This window comes from Rhinichthys klamathensis, unplaced genomic scaffold (assembly GCF_029890125.1).
Source record: "Rhinichthys klamathensis goyatoka isolate OS25496 unplaced genomic scaffold, OSU_Roscu_1.1 h1tg000006l_1, whole genome shotgun sequence".
Taxonomy (NCBI): domain Eukaryota; kingdom Metazoa; phylum Chordata; class Actinopteri; order Cypriniformes; family Leuciscidae; genus Rhinichthys; species Rhinichthys klamathensis.
Genome location: NW_026606559.1, coordinates 917,017 through 940,000, shown reverse-complemented (window position 1 = coordinate 940,000; position 22,984 = coordinate 917,017). Strand labels below are relative to the sequence as shown.

Here is a 22,984-nt window from a genome sequence, read left to right as displayed (position 1 = left end):
TAGTTCTATTCCAAACGACATCCAGCCTACGTTTTTGACAGACGTGATAATTAACGTGCATAAGGTGAAATATGTTTGATTTGTGGGTAAATATAAAACGTGCTGTAGACGTTCAAAATGCTTTTTGCATTGTTCATTATACCAAGTTTATTTCGTATAGGCTACTCAGAGACCGACATGTTTGGCTTGACAAAAATGTTACATTCAGCTGTCGCAAATTCGGTGACTTTTGAAAACCAAGTTATTTTTTTACCAGGAAAGGAATGGTTTTGATGCAAAACGTTGTTTTATCGTCTCTTATAACAAAAACTATTTTATTTAAACCTTTTTTAAGACTGTTGTTCCATTATTAGTAGATTTTGACTCGTCTATGAATTGATTAAAAATATGCTGAAATGAGCGAAACAATTCTGTTCTTTAAGGATAACCCAAAATTGTTTTCTCTTTAAATAAAAAATTACAGCTGTGTGCTCAACTAGTAGCTGTCAACGTCAGATTATGCATATTTTTCCCATGCCACATGAGAGCACTATTAGTATGCTGAAGACAATGTCCTGGCCACTGTCCACAGTCCACAATTCTGGCACCATCTCAGTTTTAAACAGAAAATATGGCTAAGGTTTTTGTATTTTGAATTCCATAATATCATTTTGTTCTATCAGACTTGAAATAACCCAGTGAGTGCCATATAGCCACAATGGCATTTTTGTGGCTCCCTGATACCAAAAGCTATTCTATTGCTCTAATTGGCTTTGTCACAACTAATTTGGAACATATGTTTATACATTCAAACTAATCTAGCCGTTTAAATCATATTTGTATATTAAATTTGTTTATTAAAATAAAAATCATACTCAGTTCCACAGTTCTGGAGCCTGTCATGCATGCATTGCTTATTTCCCAAATTTGTGTTTCTTTCTCCTATGTAAAACAAAAATATCCATATAAATACTTCATCCAGGGCCATAACCACCATAGACAATGAGGGGGACATGACCTCCAAATTACACTTGGTCCCCCACAATCCTTAGTATTTGGTTACAACCTTGACTTAATGCTTCTGATTAAAATGGCATTTTGAACGAAATGGGGAATTCCTTATGTTACCCTCAACTAAAGCTATTCAAATTTGTGCAATAAATTATAAAACATGTACCAGCAGGTATTTTATGTGCTCAACTATAAAGATGCCCCAATGGCCCTGTGCAGGCGTGAGGTTCGGGCCAGAAAACGTGTAACCAACAACTACATTTAAACATTTGTTTTTCAAGGATGTATTCAACATTGTTGCAAACTGGAAGAAAAGGGGAAACTGTGCTTCTGTCAATACTGAACTTACTGAGGTGTCTGCGTATCCGTGAGCAGCAACAGTCAATAAATGCGTGAAACGGACCAAGAGCACGAGGGACCAAGGGTTTTCAGCGTAATGCAGTGGCCGCTAGAGAGCGATCCTAACAAGAAACTGGACTGGCCATAGATAGCCAGATACTAGACGAACAGTGCACACCTAAAGTATAATAATGATGAACAAATTTATGCTCGCTCTGTTTACTAAAATGACAGAACGAGAGTGTAAAGCAAAACACGAGTAAAACTCGTCAATGGTCAATGAAAGGTAGGCCTATATTAAGAACTGCAACATACCCTAAAACATGATTTGAAACACATTATAATACCAGCGGTCTCTCCGAGTTACGTGTCCGAATAAAACCACTAAGTGTCTACTAAAAAGAAAACATCTGCGCGCATCTTCTAGCTCGACTTCTAGGCTTCCTCAGCACAACATTTCCCAATAGAAGATTAAGTAGCTGTTTTTTCTCTGCAAAACTCACTGTGGCGAAACCTATGTAAAATATCCCTCAAATTAAGCCATCAAAACGAAACCACGAGGAACAAAGTCACTTAGTGACAGGCGCAGTTTCACGGGCTCATCTCAAGCAACAGGCTACGCTGTTTGCAAGGTTGCCAGGTCTTTGTAACAAACTATCCCAAAACCAGCCTAATCACCAACCAAACCCCTTAAAAACAAACCAATGTATTCCACGCATTTTATAATCAATGTAATGCATTTTCAACTTGTATAAAGCGTTAAGTTGTTTATCACTGAATTTTTTTAACTGGACAGAGGATTGGACAATGTAGGCTATGTTACTTGTAATGTACTTGTATACCATTATCCATGTAGGCTACTAGGATACTTCTTGGATTAAAATTTGACTGCTATTACTTCATATATTGACTTTACTAAGCGTAGAGACTTTATATTGAATTTTTCACAAGTGAAAACTGCTGTATGGGCTACGTAGCCTACATACAGACCGTTCAATGGTGCAACACTGAAAAAATACTCCCATGAGATATAGCCTATTGAACATAGTAAAGTAGTCTATATCATCTCTGAGTAAGGTCTACCATCGTTTATTTTTGTGTTGGCCTATCTTAACTCTAAAACACTATTTCACTAGGCTACATTTACTGTATTGGTTCTTGACCACAGATGGTCTGCCTATCAAAAAAAAAAAAAAAATTGGAATAAATTGTACCTGTTGTTAGCTGGTAAAAAAAAACTCTTTCCATTTAACCCTCACACCACAGAAAAAAATCATCCCGCTGCCACAATTTAAAAGTAGCCCATTATGCGGGAAACAGCGCATTTGGCAACCCAGGCTGTTTGTCACAAAATATGAACGAAGAAAACAGTGATATAGGTCATAAGAACAAAAATAGCATATCTACTTCGATAACAATAACTCGATCACAGTTCTTCCAGCTGGTAAGAAATATTGAACTGCTTTAGTTGTCAGCTGCCTATATTGTCATATGCCGAACCACAAAAGAGATGTCGAGTCCGTTTTCTTTTTAGAGTTTGAGTTTTACATTATTTTTATTTATTTATTTATTGCAATGGCGCGTCTTCCTTACCAAGACATAAAATAAATAAAATGTTCTATTCTCATGTAAACCTTTAGCCTTAATCAGTTTCCTATCACCTGATTCAATATTCTTCCGACTTTAAAAAAACAAACAAAAAAACTTATAAACAATCGTTTTACTTTTTAAGTCTCTTAAAATGAGAAAAAGTTTTAAAACATCATGACCACTAAAGAAGCGATTCACACAAACAGTCAGTAGCCTACAAGTCACGGTGCAGGTGTGCGCAAAGCATCAGATCAGCAGCGCAGAACTTACGTTTGTGTAGCCGGTGCCTGGAGCCTTGATGCTGACAGTTTGTGTATTCCATACAATGCAAGATCAAAACAATGGAGATCAGTTGTAATTGCATAGTAATCAGGGGAATGATGCTTGTCTTGTCAATTTCAATGTCCCTTAGCGCACTCTGATCTGTCCAAAACTCAATATGTTATTCCTAAATCGGGCAGAAGCCCCAGCTCTGCTCACGCGCAAGAGAACCAGAATTGTCAATGGCCCAAATGCACCTGGGCCGATTCGGCAGTAACATATTGGAGGCAATCCACATATGTGCCACTGTGAGATATCCAAAGAGAGAGCCACTCATTCCATGGAAACAATGAAAGTGTTAGTTCTCCATCCAGCGCACTGTAAGCAAAGTAGGGAGAAGGGAATCAAATTAAATTGGCATGGTGATCAATTTGGATGGTCTTCCTTAATGGCTGTGTGTATTCCCCTCTGTGATCCAGCACGACACGTCCAGGTGTGAAGGTTACTTTATTTATTGAGCCTGGCATGTAGGAGGTCCTCGCGTCATCCTCATCACAGCATCTCGAGGAACTTTCAGTGAAACTTTGGCGCTTGATTGGTAAATAGTCGCCGAAACTTCGCTCTTCTCTGTTCAATCTCTATAGCTCACAGTTTCACGGTTGAGCAATTCACTATCTCTCCCTTTCTCTCGCCTGCTCCCAGCTCGTATGCTCGTCTGGTAACTGATGACTTCAGCTCTCTGCAGTCTCTTTCCCCCCTCTGAACTCCAAAGTTTATTTAGAGGGCGAGCACCCCACGTCAGACACCCCGGCTACCAACACTCGCTTTTTTCATTATAGCTATCACGTTTTCCAAAACTCGAGAACTTGAATGGAAAAAGCAGACACAGGTAGATAGATATATAGATAGATAGATAGATACACTGAAAAAAAGGAAAGCAGCTTTATTGAGAATACTAAAATAATACACTTACAATCTACTTAATACATTTATGTTTGAGATGCAAACATAATTACATTGCATAAACTGGATAGATAGATAACACACATTTATCCAAGACATTAACCAATAAATTAATCATAACAAATTAATTGCTGTTACCGTTGTATTTATTAAGTTAAGCCTTTTTTTTAAAACTTGTATTTATAATAAATTATAGTATATAATATATATAGTTTCATATTTTTCAGATATTAATTCAATATCAAATTCAAAAGCATCTTAGTAATATTAACTGGCCATACATATGGTTGCGATAATAGAGGAATTTCCATTGTGATCCTCTAGAGGGGGTCAGTGCAATAAGAGCCACATTGCTGAGCACAGACTGCGTACAGGCACATAACTGTCTTTTGTTTTAGCAAGTCTGACTCTGAGATGCATTTTCAGTTGTTATACATGCAATGGCCACATAAAGACAAATCCTTGCATTTTTTTTTTTGTGCGCGCCGTGGAGCATAAACAATGGTGGTGATTACTGGTGTAGGCTATATAGGCTACGTGAGAGCGCTGCACAGCGCAGTGGTTCCCTCTTCTCCCACAGGGAATCTTATTTACACGTCTGGCAGTGGGACGGGGAGGCCTGCTTTTCTTAACCAGCATGTTGATGTTTATAAGAATATGAGGTGGACCAATGTTTCCTCTGTTGTGGCTGCTCCATCAATCACAATGGGTGCAGAGGGGGGAAATGCCATAACTTTTGGAGGACTCCTTCTAGTAAAGTGCAGTTATTCGTGCCCAGTACCACTGAAGAGGGTGGTCGCTTTTCAGATTAGAGGGATTTAACTGCCGTTTTTTTGTTCTTGATTATTCATTAATGTGTAGTCTTTGGTAAATTCAGCTGTAAGGGATAAAACATGGTTTAGACTGTGGTTGTCGATGTGGGGGGTGAACATTCCAAGAGAGTTGATCTTCATATGGGAAGGGGGGACAGAATAAAGCCCCTCTTTGTGCCCCCTACTCCTTTGATAAATTAGTCCCAGCGACAAGCTCTAACGGGGAGCGGGGAAGAGGAGGTGAGGTCATTTGGTCACTCTATGTGACGGCCGATGAGAGAAGCCGTCAGCAGCCTGAAATGAAGCCGGGCAGGTGCACCACGCCGACAAGGAGCAAAGGTAACTGAAAATGTGTGAGGCCTGCAATATCACACATGGAAATAGTCAGCGTAAATGGCTACATGGATGCTAACTGCGTCTAATCCTGACACTGGAGTATTTAACAAGACCAGACACAGGATATTTTTATTACAGGAGCTTGTTGCCTCAAGAGGCATTACAGAGTGGACCACATGGCTCCATGCACTCTCATCCATCCTGATCCCATCACATTCTCCACCCATAAACCTCACAGATGAGAGATCCCAGTGCAGGGAATGGTGTGATGTGCTATTGTGCAGAGATGACCTATTGGCGGTTGCATCATGAAATACTCTTATTTGGAGTCGAGAGGATTAAAACAGCAGTGCACAAGTTGGTACTGAAGCAGGAAGGAGACAGGAGAGGATGAAGATTCTGCCATGTTCTAAGGGCATATAAACAAGGGTTTGGGTCTGTCAGCTGCATAAGCAAAACAAACACAGGGAAGTGGTGAGTGACGTGCAAACTCAGGTGTACACGTGCGCTGTGGTCTGCAAACAGCAGAGTTGTGCATATTTCAGAATTGAGAAGAAAGCATTTTAAATTACAGTTCTGAATTTGATTTCAATTGAAGTAACAATAGGATACAGAATTGCCATTCGAATTTGAATGTAAAGAACTGGAATGGTAATAAATTGGAAATAAAAAAAAGCAAAGACCAAGATTGATTGATAGATAGATAGATAGATAGATAGATAGATAGATAGATAGATAGATAGATAGATAGATAGATAGATAGATAGATAGATAGATAGATAGATAGATAGATAGATATCTTAATTTAATATATACTTTTCAAATCATAAGAAAATTAAAAAATATATTTAATAATTTAATGTGTAATGAATTCAATATTATATATATTTTTTTAAATAGGCCTCCACATATATATATATATATATATATATATATATATATATGCTTTTCAATTCAGAGTGAAATTGAATTGGCCACACCTCAAAGGAAGTTTATTAAAGGGTATTAAATTTTACACGCACACACACACACACACACACACACACACAAATATATATATATATATATATATACACTGAACAAAATTATAAACGCAACCCTTTTGTTTTTGGCCCCATTTTTCATGAGCTGAACTCAAAGATCTAATACTTTTTCTATGTACACAAAAGGCCTATTTTTCTCAAATATTGTTCACAAATCTGTCTAAATCTGTGTTAGTGAGCACTTCTCCTTTGCCGAGATAATCCATCTACCTCACAGGTGTGGCATATCAAGATGCTGATAAGACAGCATGATTATTGCACAGGTGTGCCTTAGGCTGGCCACAATAAAAGGCTACTCTAAAATGCGCAGTTTTACTGTATTGGGGGTCCGAAAACCAGTCAGTATCTGGTGTGACCACCATTTGCCTCACGCAGTGCAACACATCTCCTTCGCATAGAGTTGATCAGGTTGTTGATTGTGGCCTGTGGGATGTTGGTCCACTCCTCTTCAATGGCTGTGCGAAGTTGCTGGATATTGGCAGAACCTGGAACACGCTGTCGTATACGCCGATCCAGAGCATCCCAAACATGCTCAATGGGTGACATGTCCTGTGAGTATGCTGGCCATGCAAGAACTGGGATGTTTTCAGCTTCCAGGAATTGTGTACAGATCCTTGCAACATGGGGCCGTGCATTATCATGCTGCAACATGAGGTGATGGTCGTGGATGAATGGCACAACAATGGGCCTCAGGATCTCGTCACGGTATCTCTGTGCATTCAAAATGCCATCAATAAAATGCACCTGTGTTCGTTGTCCATAACATACGCCTGCCCATACCATAACCCCACCGCCACCATGGGCCACTCGATCCACAGCGTTGACATCAGCAAACCGCTCACCCACACAACGCCATACACGCTGTCTGCCATCTGCCCTGTACAGCCTAAACCGGGATTCATCCGTGAAGAGAACACCTCTCCAAAGTGCCAGACGCCATCGGATGTGAGCATTTGCCAATTCGTAACCGAAATGCTATGAGGACGACAAGCATGCAGATGAGCTTCCCTGAGACGGTTTCTGCAGAAATTCTTTGGTTATGCAAACCGATTGTTGCAGCAGCTGCAGCAGCTGTGGTGGCTGGTCTCAGACGATCTTGGAGGTGAAGATGCTGGTGTGGTTACACGTGGTCTGCGGTTGTGAGGCCGGTTGGATGTACTGCCAAATTCTCTGAAACGCCTTTGGAGACTGCTTATGGTAGAGAAATGAACATTCAATTCACAGGCAACAGCTCTGGTGGACATTCCTGCAGTCAGCATGCCAGTTGCACGCTCTCTCAAAACTTGCGACATCTGTGGCATTGTGCTGTGTGATAAAACATTTGCACATTGATGCACATTTTAGAGTAGCCTTTTATTGTGGCCAGCCTAAGGCACACCTGTGCAATAATCATGCTGTCTAATCAGCATTTTGATATGCCACACCTGTGAGGTAGATGGATTATCTCGGCAAAGGAGAAGTGCTCACTAACACAGATTTAGACAGATTTACTATTTGAGAGAAATAAGACCTTTTGTGTACATAGAAAAAGTCTTAGATCTTTGAGTTCAGCTCATGAAAAATGGGGGGGGGGGGTGTTGCGTTTAGAATTTTGTTCAGTGTATATATATATATATATATATATATATATATATATATATATATATATATATATTAGGGCTGGGCAAGTTAACGCGTTATTATCGCGTTAACGCATTTATTAATTAATGCCGACAATTTTTTTAGCGCACGTTAACGCAGTTTTTTTAATTATTATTTTGAAAGTCCGTTGCTCACTGGCTCTGAATACACATAGGCCTACAGTCAAACCATGGATCACAGGAGGGGTGGTATGTTGGTCAGCCAGCAAATAACCCACCCAAACAAGCAGTGGAGAGGCTTTGGCAGGTTTTCTCAGGTGAACAGAAAGGGAGACAGCGCTCCGCGAGTGAATGACAGGCGCTCTATGGATAGTAACCATGGCATGGCTTCTGTGCGCTGCCACTACGCAGCTGTAGCCTTTTTAACTTAAATTAAAATTATACATAACTTTACCTGATAGGCCTGCGTTTAGTTTAGCGGAGATGCTTCCATGTGAATTCCCTTCTGTTGTTGACGTCCTGATAACTATTTAGATTGTGGAAACTCACAAACAGCGAGCCGAGGATCAGTCTCTCTTCCAATGATTTGTGCTGCGCGTCGTGTAGCTACAAAAAGTTAGGCTATAGACAATTCAACTTCGGCAACGAGAGGGCGCGGGCGTGTGCGTGAGGCGAGCATGACCGGAACAGTTTCACAGGAATGCACCCTCTTGTCGCTGCACCTGTGCTCGTCCACTTCACCTCACTCTAGGCTGATTTATAATTCTGCGTCGGACCTACACCGGAGCCTCTACGCTATAGACTACGCGTTGGTTTTTATTTATACTTCTGCGTCGTTGTCCCCCTTGACGCACAATTACACATGCAGAGGGTGCATGCATGTGAAACCCGGGGAGCGGTTCTAGCAATCACAGCGCTTGCGTAGGCCTACGCGTAGAATTGACGCATTGTTACATTTTTGGAGAGGTGCACGTCAGGGTACGCGCGCTACACACAGCAGGTACGTAGCCACGGCGTGAGTTTGACGCAGAAGTATAAATTGGGCTTTACATCTGTTTAATGTAATCCTAGTGTACGTGGGAAACCATGTCATGACCAAACCTAAGATCAGAGAAGTAACGTTGGTCGACTTATATCTGTAGTAGTGGTCATGACCTCGGACTACATAGACTGTTTCTGCTGCTCCCTGATAAAAGATACCTGTTCAGAAAACAAACAAGAAAACTGGACTCGTTTTAACAAGCTAGATAAAAGGTACTGCCCTGGCAGTGGTATAGCTTTGTTTTAATATTTGATTTGATTGAAGTTGAGATTTACAATAGTTGAGATTACAGAAGGGAATACTGCTGGTATAAAGCACCTTATTTGTTTAAAGTTTTTGCAAACCACATGTTATGGCACTTTTGTGTATATAGCAGTATATTTAAATCAAAAGAGCGCAATACACTACTTTAGAATTCATTATTCACTCTTGCGCGTAACAATGCGATTAATCGCGATTAATCGCAATAAATTAATGCGATTAATCGCGATTAAATTTTTTACATATACATTACATATATATATAATGTAATACCCAATACAACATTTTGTTTTCTAATATTTAAATTTTAGACTTTTTAAATATATTTTGATCTATATTGTCATTCCAATTCAAATTCAGGTTCCTTCCTTAGAAGTGTGGACAATTAAATTTTACACTTATGAATTGAAAAGGAGCCTGAATTTTCCACAACCTTGGCTCTCTGACATTTTAACTGGGCCAGAACTGCCTAAAATCTAAATAAACAAAGAGTCTTGCTCATAGAATGGTGTGTGTTGCACTGCTTCTTTAGGCCTGACCGCTGCCACATGAAACACATGTACCTAATAAAAGTGTGAAAGCTCTTCGAAATCGATCTAATCTGAGACAACAGACTGAGCAAAGCCTACAACATACGCAGACTTGAGCGGGATTTGCAGGCTGCTGAATTCCTGTGGCGAGACAGCTGCTCGGTACAGAGGAGTCCAACCAACGGCGCTCTAGAGCTTTTCCAACACTTCATTCAGTCTCACTGTTGCTGAGCAACCCGTGAGCCAACCTGGGCCTTTCCGAGTGAGGGGATCGGCTGTCTGTAAAGGGTCTGGTGGTTTATATTAATCAGCATGATGCCGTTAGATTCTTTCATTTTGATTAAGGTTCCGCCCCACCTCCTGACAGGTGGTCTGTCTGTCCCAGGCTGCCCTATTGTCCCGCAGTAATCACTCTCTGCCCTGGACATGTCAGGGAGGATTGGGGAACGGTCACCCTGGAGTGTGAACGTCTGCAGTTTTTCTGCCAGGCCACTACGGGTGTTGCGTTTCAGCTGCCCTTGAGCTCTCTCGCGTTTGTTTGTTTGCACTTAAACACTCATTATAGTGTGGATTTTATGATGCCACCCCCCAACTTTTTTTACAGGCTCTTAATGAGACGGAGTGAGAGAGAGCAGGGACACCTGGAGGCACAGCTGACATCGACTGAGTTTAAAAAGGAGTTAAAGAATCAGACAGCACACAAGTGAAGGGAGACAATAAGTCAAAACTTATCCACCAGCTCAACACAGACGTTCTACTTGCTCGTCAGTAATTCAGCCTCAGCTTTGAAATCCATTTGCCATAATATACATAATTCTGACAAAACTACTGAAGCTTTTTTTAAGAAAAAGAAAATTAACATCAGCTGTATAGGGTTAGTTCACCCAATAACGGAAATGTTCTCATTATTTACCTTTACATGACTTTCTTTCTTCAAAACAAAATAAGTTATTAAAAAAAAAAAAAAAGTCAAAGTGTTTTTTGGCCATACGGTGCAGTTTTATTATACTAATTATATACTATAGCATTTATTAATTCATTAATTATTAATCAATTAATATTTAGATTTATCTTATATTTTTATATTTTCAGTTTATTCCAGGCTTTATTCATTTTATGTGCTTTTGTCATTTTTAGTTCTAGTGTTTTTCTTAAATATTTCTATGTAGCAATTATTTATTTTTAAGTTTTAGTAATTTAGTACTTCAACATCAACTTATTTTATTTCAGTTAGTAGCCAACACTACTTATTTTTCATCTAATATTAATATTTTATTTTAGTTCAGTTTTAATTAAATTAAACCATTATTAATAGTTTTAGTTAATAATAACTAAATGGTATAATGTAAGTCAATGAGTTTCAATGTCCAGTGACAACAGCATTCTACAAACTATCTTCGTTTTGTGTTTCTTAAAACAAAGAAAGTCATACAAATTTGGAATGACATGAGGGAGAGTGAATGATGACAGAAGTTTCCTTTTTGGGTGAACTATCCCTTTAAGTTTTTTGTTTTCTTTCTGGTTGATGGTGCATACATTTTTGCTGGATGCATCAGCCAATAAAATTAAGGCAAATCCAGTTGTATTCTAATTATGTAACAAAATGGTTAAGATGGAATATGTTGATATACTGTCTAAAAAGTAACAGCTTAAATGCACACAGACACAGAGCCGATGTTGTGTGTATGCGCAGTTGTGGCGTTCCTCAGCCAGAAGTTTTATATTTTCCACTTTTTAAGCATGAAATTCAAACTGTGGAATGACTCTCTTTGGTGCTATTAAGCTTACTTTATTTAACTGGGAATCATTCTAGCACCAAGAAAACTGACAGGATACTTAAACACAGAAGTCTACAGAGGACAGAACTTAAGAAAAGGTCATGGAGGACAAAAAAAAAAAAAAACCCCACAAAAACCCCTACCCCTGAGGACACTGCCCCGAAAATTAAAGGGATAGTTTATCTGAAAATGAAAACTCTGTCATCATCTATTCACCCTTATGTTGTTCCAGATGCATGTGACTTTCTTTTATCTGTGAATCACAAAAGGATACATTTTGAATCACTCACTCAGACTGGGTTTGTGAACCGGATTAACTGATTCATTGAGATTCAACTCAAAAGAACGATTGAATTGAATTGAACATTGCATCTCTTATAGTACTCTCATGAATGTGCAGAGAATAAACGACAGAATTTTTATTTTTGGGAGTGAACTATTCCTTTAAAGAAGTCTGTGAAAGAAGAAAAACTGTTCTTCCAGCCTTAAAATGTTAAAGACATTATCAGCCTGAAAAACAATGGAACATGAACTTTATTTAGAAAAACAAAACCTCCCTTTCCATTTGGTGTTTGCAATGGAAACTTGTGAAATGAAAAACAGACTAATTTCACCTCTTTGAATGTGTTGTGGCAGAACCACCTTTAATGATTGAGTAGAATGGAAATTGTGTCCAAAAATGTCCATAAAACGAGCCCCCTGCCCATTACAGAGGAGGGTGCATTTGCGCCTGTTGTTCAGCCATTGAGATTTTTTTCTATTTTTCCTTTCGCTTTCTCTCCCAGTTACTCACTCCTTCAACATCAGCCCTGGATGCCCAGTGAAAGCATGCTAATTAGGGTAACTTGCACTGCTATGGTTTTGACTGGGTCAGTTTTGGGTCAGTAACATCTTAAACCCTCCATCGCCACATTATAAACCCGCATTAGTCAAGGTATTTCACAAAACCATGCAACTAATTGTAGCCTGAAGCACCTTGTTAGAAAGACCATAAAGATACAAAAAAGAAATTACATAACTAAGAAGTTTAACTGAATAGCTGGTAGACATAAATTCAATTTGAACATTGAACAACACAATATATGTTATACTATACCTAACATGTTGTTATTCATACCACTTAATACAACTTCAGTTGTTGAATGTACATCATTAGCACCTTAAACTAAATAAAATATAAATCAATAGTTGTCCTCAAACAATGCTGGACCCTAAAGATGCCTGTTTTAAATTAAGTCAGGACATTTGGCCATTAAGTTACAAGATCTTTGCATTTCATAATTTGAAAGAAAAATAAAAGTGTTCAAACTTGTTAAAACTCAGTGGCGCTAATTACATTTTTAAAAGCCCATCATATAAAACTATACCAAAGACCTATAAAACAGTGTGATTCAAGGAATGTGTTTTTATTATCAAAACCTACCGAATAATTAAGACCAAAATTGGTGGAAACTAATGGCCACAAGACTGGCCTCGCTGGGACCGACTGAAGTGACGGGATGCTGATCGATTGTGATGGCAAAAGGAAACACATGCGTGCCGTGTGTCAGGTATAAGAGGCCCGTAAAAAAAGCCCCTGCCTGAGTGCTGGGGTGGAGAGTGGCGACTTTTGGCTGTTTATGGCGAGTGATAATAGCCCCTTCATAAAACAAACCCTGTGCTAATTATGCTGGTGGTCGCTCAACAGCACCTCAGCAGTAGCTCTAATGAGTTACACTATGTCAATCCAGTAGATATGGATCTGGGACATGATACAAATTGTAATATAGAGCAAAGAATAACAACATAAAAATGCTTAATGACGAGAAAATCTTTTTTGGTCCCTTTAAAGAGTAACATTCAAGTTCATTTTATGTGCCGCATGTTGTGTTATATCAGCATATTGAGACTTGATATGAGAGAAATTATTTATATTTATATATATATATATATATATATATATATATATATATATACTGTCAGAAATAAAGCAAACATTTTAGCTTGTCACTGGGGCAGTAATCGGAAAAAGTCACATTCTCATCCTTTGGCGTCATATAGGTGACGCCATATGACATTTCGTCGAAATCTTACGCACATGGCATCCTTTAGCGTCAATATAACACGCACTGTTATGGGTAGGTTTAGGTCTGGGGTAGGGTACGGTTATGACGCCTTGGGATCTGCGTCTCATATTCACGCTAAACGATGCCATGTGCGTCGGATTTAGACGAGCGTCACCGGTATGACGCCTTGGGTTCTGCGTCTCATATGATGCTAAAGGATGCCATGTGCGTAAGATTTCAACGAAATGTCCAAAGCGTCACATGTATGACGCCAAAGGATGAGAACGGGCTGGAAAAAGTACACCCTTTTTAACCTTGCATATTCCTAAAGGGTGGATATGAGTATAGGGATATATCACCTCAACATGAAAAATCTGTCATAATTTGCTATAAATGCGTTTCAAATCTGTGTGACTTTCTTCTGCAAAACACAGTAGAAAATATTAAGGTATGCCTAAAAGTACAGTTTTGAACATTCTTGTGAGCATTTTCTCAAAGTGCAGATCTTGCTCTCTGCAGATTCTGCTGGAGAGAAACCAGCTCTGATGATCTAACAGCATAATCTGGAAGAAGGGGCACTCTTTAAGCACGACCCGGAGATGAGCAATTTCCATTATAGATGACTCATGTTTGTCTTATATTTAAACTTACTGGAATTTTGTAATGGCCAACAGGTGGAAAAGAAAGAATGTGAGAAAAAGGGAGAGAGAAATACATCTCTCTGTGGGGGAGACCTATCCTCCAAATTACACTGAGAAAAGAAAGATCGTCCTACAAGAAGAGTCAGTGTTGTTTCACTCAATGTTAATGGCTTCAAACAGTTCATGAGTAGTTGAAAAAATTCTCCCAGTTCATTTGAGTTTAATGTGAGACCAAATATTCACTATAGGGTTTAAATCTGGACTCTGACCAGGCCAAAACATGAGCCTGATGGACTTGTTCTCAAGCCACTTCTTGGTGGTCTTTGCAATTTGGGAAGGAGCATTGTCTTGTTTAAAAATAACATCTGATTATTACTCTTTAGATAACAACTTTTCAATTGGAAGCAAGCCATTCTGCAATATTCAAAGCATTAAATGACTTTTCATAGAGAAGTAGCCCACCAATGCAGCAGCTAAAAAGGCTCCCCACATGACACCTCTTCCTCCATGCTTCACTGTGGTAAAGATGCGTATATTTCTTTCAGCAGATTTTCGAAGACAGGACTTTGGAGCATCACCATGTGACTCGTGTTTCATTGTGATTCATCACTCCACACACAACTTCCCATATTCTGCCAAAAATGTTCAACATTCTGTCTGTGATATTTTTCTGAGACAGCACTGGCTTTTTAAGTAGTGCATTTGCTTACATTTTTCTAATTTCCTGATCAATAATTTGTGGTTAAGTCAATTAAAAGCTTAGTGTTTAGCCATTCCTTGACCCATTTTTTACCCAAGAGTGCGAATATATAGTTTTGTTTAAATATCAATTTATTTTATTTAGTACTGTCCTTCGGATGCAACAGAAGATACTTACATGTTTTTCGGAAGACAAATGAAATACAATTTACGTTGATCTTCAAATTAAAAAAGTTTTTACCCCCCAGCTCTTAATGCATCGTGTATGATCCCTTTTATTTTGTTAAAGTCCCCCTGTAGTCAATCATTTTATCCCTTAAAACTCATCTTTGATCACCAAAATTACATATTTAAATGTTTTTTTTTTCTTGTGAATTTTTTCATTCATGCCTTTAAATAGCTTTAATGTAATTCTACACCCTTGTGAATCCATGAATATTAGCCCGCCTCCATTCCCTAAAGGTGATGATACACAGGGCAACTTTTTGAGCAATGTTGCTGGGCAATCTTGCCGAGCGATTGTTGCTTGGGCACTTTCCCATTGAAAGTGACCAATACATTTCTATCTGGATAATTTAGATCGGTCTTGGGCCCTGTCTCTCATCTGGTTGCCCGTTGACGACAACATTGCCCAGCAACATTGCTCAAAAAGTTGCCCTGTGTATCATCACCTTTACACCACCTGTACACGCCGATGTTTCAGAATGGGAATGCGTTTATATCGCTCTCTACAACGTTGGATACATAACGGTAATTAATATGATTAGCCTTTTGCTTGACTACGTTATCGAACAGCTAATAATGTGTTGCTTATGTTACATAAACCATGTTCCTGTTCACCATCTCAAAGTCAGATAGTTGCCTTCTAAAAATCGAAATCCTTACAAAAGTTTGGAACAACTTAGAACGTCAGTGGAGAAAAACATAATTCATCATAATATCATAATGTACAACATGTAAATTCACCGGCTATATTGCTAATTGTACCCGATTTTTCATTTCAACAGAAAAATATCCCAGGATGACGTGGCTTCCCTTGAGACTCCCCTGCTTTGCAGCAGTTAATGATATAAAGCCCATCGGCACATTGACTTGATTGGTTACAAAGTAGTTTGTGACGTCAGAAACACCAGCGATTTCAAACCGCTTTTTTGAGTGTCTTTGAACTTTGTTTATATCGTTTTTTTTTCCACTTAGAAGCATTGTTTACAACTTATACTCTACGTATTAGCATATCTTTCAAATATATTTTAGCCAGCTCTTTTTTTGTTTTACCATATATCACTACCCTCAAGATGAATAGGAATGATAATGGATAGCTCTCACTGGATATTTTATATATATACCTCCTTGGTATAAAGATCAGTGTCATATTGGTTGACAAATAAGAGCCAGGACAACATAAACATGCAGATTCTTACTGTTATTTTGGACAAAGACTCCAAGTTTATAGTGCAGGTGGTTCTCTCGTTTTATCAAAGACACAAATTAACGTGCTTGCCAGACTTCTCGTTTTTGGTTTACTCATTTCAACTTTACCAACAATAGTTCAGACATCACCTATAGCCTTAATATGAAAGCCGTTCCTTATTTGGTTAGACAATCTGTTTTTCCATCCCTTATCCTGACGAGTGCTTGGAACTCAGGACACTGCAGATAAAAGCCTGACTGGCCATAAAGACTTATTTATACTTTTTAGCATCAATAAATTAATCATCCTCCAACTATTTAATCTACTAGATTTTAATGCGGCTGTGAGGAGAAAGAGATTTATGAGAGCTGCGAGGTGTTTCGTGAGAACGGAAAAACACAGCCTTAACAGCGATCTGGCACGCCGCTCGTCCAAACCCTTGACTAAAGTCCTCTCTCTCTTCACTTTTACTGTGCACACAAAGCCCCAACTGGAATATTAGTCTATCCATCCATGATTCGCTCCTCCCAGACGTCCTCTTCCTGCCGCGGTCGCTCGTTCTGAGTTGTAAAAAGTAGGCCTGTAAATATAAATGTCAACGGTTACAACTACAACAACACGAGAGCTTTTACAGCAATGGAATAAAATACTGATACTCTCCTGCCCTGTGTTTCACAATGCAAAAACATGCACAAAACGCAAAACTCCCTTGATATGAAGACATGTTTTTGTTCATCACTGTTGCACATAACCCCTGTACTATTTATACTGTTTCCTGCATCGTTACACAAGCAGTAAAAGCTTCCAAAAGAGATTAATATAGAATGCATGTATTTAGTTAAATGCTTTTAAAGTTAGTTATTTTAAAATTGTTGAATTCCCTTACATTTGCATGTGCTTCAGGTTGCTGACCCTTAGTAAGTTGTGGAGAGTTGTTGGTGAGCTCAAGTATGGCAATGTACACTCACCTAAAGGATTATTAGGAACACCATACTAATACTGCGTTTGACCCCATTTCACCTTCAGAACTGCCTTAATTCTATGTGGCATTGATTCAACAAGGTGCTGAAAGCATTCTTTAGAAATGTTGGCCCATATTGAAAGGATAGCATCTTGCAGTTGATGGAGATTTGTGGGATGCACATCCAGGGCACGAAGCTCCCGTTCCACCACATCACATATTGGGTTGAGATCTGGTGACTGTGGGGGCCATTTTAGTACAGTGAACTCATTGTCATGTTCAAAAAAACAATTTGAAATGATTCGAGCTTTGTGACATGGTGCATTATCCTGCTGGAAGTAGCCATCAGAGGATGGGTACATGCATGGTGGCCATAAAGGGATGGACATGGTCAGAAACAATGCTCAGGTAGGCCGTGGCATTTAAACGATGCCCAATTGGCACTAAGGGGCCTAAACTGTGCCAAGAAAACATCCCCCACACCATTACACCACCACCACCAGCCTGCACAGTGGTAACAAGGCATGATGGATCCATCTTCTCATTCTGTTTACGCCAAATTCTGAATGTCTCAACAGAAATTGAGACTCATCAGACCAGGCAACATTTTTCCAGTCTTCAACTGTCCAATTTTGGTGAGCTCTTGCAAATTGTAGCCTCTTTTTCCTATTTGTAGTGGAGATGAGTGGTACCCGGTGGGGTCTTCTGCTGTTGTACCCCATTCGCCTCAAGGTTGTGTGTGTTGTGGCTTCACAAATGCTTTGCTGCATACCTCGGTTGTAACGAGTGGTTATTTCAGTCAAAGTTGCTCTTATATCAGCTTGAATCAGTCGACCCATTCTCCTCTGACCTCTAGCATCAACAAGGCATTTTCGCCCACAGGACTGCCGCATACTGGATGTTTTTCCCTTTTCACACCATTCTTTGTAAACCCTAGAAATGGTTGTGCGTGAAAATCCCAGTAACTGAGCAGATTGTGAAATACTCAGACCGGCCCGTCTGGCACCAACAACCATGCCACGCTCAAAATTGCTTAAATCACTTTTCTTTCCCATTCTGACATTCAGTTTGGAGTTCAGGAGATTGTCTTGACCAGGACCACACCCCTAAATGCATTGAATTAACTGCCATGTGATTGGTTGATTAGATAATTGCATTAATGAGAAATTGAACAGGTGTTCCTAATAATCCTTTAGGTGAGTGTATTCTGTTATGGTAGCACATGACGTACTGAGAACATGAATGCTTTGGATGGCAGTATGCAAAGGTTTCTAAGTTGTGTCTATGGGAAGCTGCAGTTTGCCCTTATGGCAGCTTTCATACACTGTTAGAGTGTTAGAGTGTAACATAACTTTAGAGTGAAAACAAATCAACAAACACAACAGCCCTACTGAACGACAGCAAACACACACATTCTCTTTGCTACCGCTCACCAACACCCCGCACAATGCTGTCTCAGAGCTCCCATTGAGAACTGTCATCAGTCGGAAGCTCTGGTGATGACATTTGTTCGGCGCAGAGAGAAAACGCACTGTTCCCCAGAGAAAGATGATAGAGAGAGAGAGAGGTTGAGAAAGTGAAAGATGCGGAGTGAGGAGAGGGTGAAAAGCAAGGGAACCAGAGAAGTGGATAGAATGGATAATGAAGGAGAAATCAAAAGGGGACAAATAGGGATCAGCTGCTTTTCCCTGCTCTGTGTTCAAAGGCCAGGCCCTGGCCCAGTATCCCAGGGTCATGCCTCATTGGAACACAAACATCCTGCCTGGCCCATGTGGCTTTTTATCTGCCCTCCCCTCCACTAGTGCAACCTGTAACCATATCCTACCTGCAGCGTATCCCTTACAGGCATTCATCAACATCAACCATTAAGACCTGTTCTGGGCACAGAAAAAACTTAAGATGAATTTTGAGGTATCGGGGAAAAATATGACATTATAGTTAACAGCTTTTGATGAGAATAGTAAAGAATTGAATGATTCTGGTTCCTTAGTGTTTTTTTTTTCTCGAAAATGACCTTTCATGCAGTATGTAATATAGCTGTTTGTGAATGTAAAATCTTTGCAAAGTTTTAAAGATCAAAGTGTACGATAAAAAGACATTGTCTCATAAAAGCAAAAAATCTATTCTAAATTGCCATATCAATGTAACAAATTTGCATAATGCCAGCCTTTGGTTTTCATTGGCTGCCCAAGAACAATGTCTACTTTGACCCTCAAACAGTAGTTAGACCTGAGGCCTAGAAGAGTTCGGTTCATGTTGTGGACATGTCGAGAAGACACTGTTTTGCACGCTATCATTCATATCATTGTGCATCAAGCATTGAGGAAGCCTCCAGAGCTTTCAAATTCAGATATGGTAATAAGGTGTTTTGTTTCTGACACACTCTGTAAGCAGTAGACCAATCACAACAGACTGGGCCATCTGACCAATCAGAGCAGAGAAGGCTTGCGGAAAGGAGGGGTTTAGAGAGACTGAATCTTCGAACAAACCGTTTTCAGACTCTGTGAGAAATGAAGTGACGTGCAAAGCATATTATGAGAAAACTAAAGTGCTTTTTGACCATGGATGCATATTAACCTCCAAAACAAAATTAGAAAAAATAGGGTCAGTTTAAGGAAATGCAATTCCATTTCCAACTGATGAGCTTATTTTAATAGGAAATATATACACTATAAAGGTATGCTCTCATGCTCACCAAGGCTGCATTTATTTAATCCAAAATATAATAAAACAGTAATGATATGAAATATTATTACAATTTAAAATAAAAAAATATTTTAATACATTTTAAAATGTTAGTCATGTTTTGCCTGTGACAAATCACAGTCAATCAATCAAATAGTACAAATCACACCGTACGACATGGATCTAAACTTGGGTAAGACATGTTGTAGACTACGATGATATTGAATCGTACGCTACGACGCAAGTTAGTAGAAGAATAAACTTCATCTGCATGCGCTATTGGTAAACAATAGAGCAGGATGAACCGCACTTCTGCAATTGTGGTTTTTATGTGCGCTGAAAAAGAAGAGGAGGAAGCGAAAGAGGAGATTATAAACATGGTCATAGGGAAAAGTTTTTGCAATGGAGCTTAAGGTAAGTAGCCTAGTTTTAAGTTTTAGCACCATGTGGTCATCTTTCGTCTGGGACAGCCCAAAATCGTACAATGTGTACTGGGCATTAGTTGGACTTTGAGTTGGTTTTGCACTGTTCTGTTCAGTTTCATGTCTTTGTTTATCTGTTGTCACAGTGTTTGATTTGGCCTCATGTGTTACACCTGTGTCTTGTTAATTATCTCGTTCAGCCTCTAGTGTTCCCTGTGTATATATAGCCCTGTGTTTGTTTCAATCTCATCTCACTATAAGTGCATGTTCTGTTTCCCTGAGCTTTGTTTCATGTATTCCTGAAGAAGTGTAATTTTGAGTTTGTTTTATTGTATTTTAGTGTAATTGCTGTCTGAGTCCTTGGCCATTTTCAAGAAACGGCTGAAGACGCATCTTTTTCGGCAACAGTTGATCCATTAATACTAACACTTCATCTTCTATTCTATATCTATTATCTTTATAAAATTTTGTAAAAAGTACACATACTGCATTAGATTAAACTGGGAAGGGTCATAGCACTTGCATATTGTTGTCCTATTGTTAGTTTAACTGCTTCTATTGTTCTCATTTGTAAGTCACTTTGGATAAAAGCGTCTGCTAAATGAATAAATGTAAATGTCAAATGTAAATGTTTTGATTAAAGAACTGCATGCGATTAGATCCTGCCTTTATTTTCCAGATTTCTTGCAACCCTTTGCTGACAGTTATTCATTCCTGTGATAGCAAAGCTGCATTTTTAGCAGCCACTATAATAGTCTTCAGTGTCGATTTGGTGCTCAAGAAAAAGGTATTATTATGAATGTTAACAACAGTTGTGCTGCTTAATAGTTTTTTTGGAAACTGTGAAACTGTCTTCAGGATGCTTTGATAACCAAAATGTTTAAAAGAACAGCATTTACCTGAAATAAAATCTTTTGTAACAACATTAATATTTCTTTGTCACTTTTGATCTATTAATGCATTGTTGATGAATAAAAGGATTAAAATCATATTGGTATAGTATACAAATATTGAGTGTTTGACTTTTCACAGGCTGCGTAAATGCAAATAAAGAAATATAAAGAAGAAATTTGTTCCAAACCCATATGACTAATTCTTCCACAGAACACAAAAGGATAAATTCTGATTTAAATTCATTGCTCTTATGACAATGCAATGGGAACTAAAGTTTTCAAGTTTCAGATACAAAAGCAGCACTATATATTAACGAATAACAATCATAAACATCATCTACAGGATTATCATTAAATAACAACTTAGATGTCCATGCGCTTCTCAAACAAAGCTATCAAATGGCGTCAGAAAACTTGTATTGGCACACATACTCTTTTAAACTATATAATTATACATTTATGAAATGTTATGATGCTTTTGAAGGTCAAAATGTGCCTTTGCTCTTGGCAAGGTAAGTGCAGACAAGCTGTATCAGAGCGTGGACGCCACCAGCACCCCGCTTTTAGCCAATTTCCGGAGAGACTTCCAAACTTTTACCTTGAATGAACAGCAATTACATGCCGGCTGGCACATCAGATAGAGAACCTCCTCGGGCAATGGAGAAGCGTCAGTCAGACTACATACAGATAGAGAGAGAGAGATGTTGGTAAGAGGGGAAACGACTCTTCCTTTGTCCCTTTGCTAAACTTTTTATCTGTCAAAACAAAGATGGATGTAGCTTGAACACACTATAGGAAGATAAAGATGCATACTTTTATTACGGTGTACATATTCAAAGGAGAGCGTTCATCTCTTCTCTTTGTCAGTATTTGCAATTTGTCAGTATCTTTATTGATGACTGTCTTCCATCTCTGTGCTACTGGATTTCTTAAGAGTTTCACACTTTCTTTTCTGCGCTGTTAATGTTCTCCTGTGTTGTAGTAGGTGATGGTATGACCATGAGTCAAACATTTAAATACAGACCAACAAGAACTCAGGAACGTCTTTGAGGTGGTAGAACTTTTTTCTAGATTGATTAGTACTGGAGATGTCCAGCACTCTCACCAACACCAGCTCAATAGGAAATGTGTTTAAAATACTTTTTGGAACAAAGATTAAATGTATTTTATTTCATGCATTTAGATTATCAAAGAAAGAAAAGCAAAAAAGAAATGAAACCCTTTGTTAAGAGCTGCTACAGTATGTGATTTTAATGTGTTTTTAGAAAGGACAAAAATAGTAACTGTAAAACAGGTTATTTAAAAGCTAAAATTTGACCATGCCAAACATGCATATATAGACCGTTCAAAAGTTTGGGGTCAAAGAGATTTTTTTTAACAACAAATTAATACTTTTATTCAGCAAGGATGCATTAAATTGATCAAAAGTGACAGTAGAGACATTTGTCATGACAACTCTGAGTATTTGGCATGGTAATGGATATGACAATGTAGATATGTTTGGTCTTGGCAGAATAGATCTGCTGTTGATAATTGCTGCTGCTGCAGAGCAAGTACGGGACTTGCCACTGCCAATGCACGACACGCTACTGTGAGCAAGTAAGACAGGCTTCTGCTGTACAATATAGCGTACATGAATTACCAGTAGCAGATCTATACAGGTGGAGCTTGGGAAGGTGGAGGGATTCTGAAGGCACACTGC

General features: G+C 38.8%; 1 protein-coding gene across 1 annotated transcript in view; it reads right to left on the bottom strand.

Moving 5' to 3' along the window:
- The window catches only part of rspo3 (R-spondin 3), a 19,427-nt gene extending 15,501 nt beyond the window's left edge, over positions 1-3,926 (bottom strand). Inside the window, exon 1 of the mRNA XM_056256979.1 lies at positions 3,190-3,926. Coding sequence (XP_056112954.1) covers positions 3,190-3,283 — 94 coding nt within the window. The 5' untranslated portion in view covers positions 3,284-3,926. The remainder of the gene's footprint in view (positions 1-3,189) is intronic.
- Positions 3,927-22,984: the final 19,058 nt, after the last annotated feature.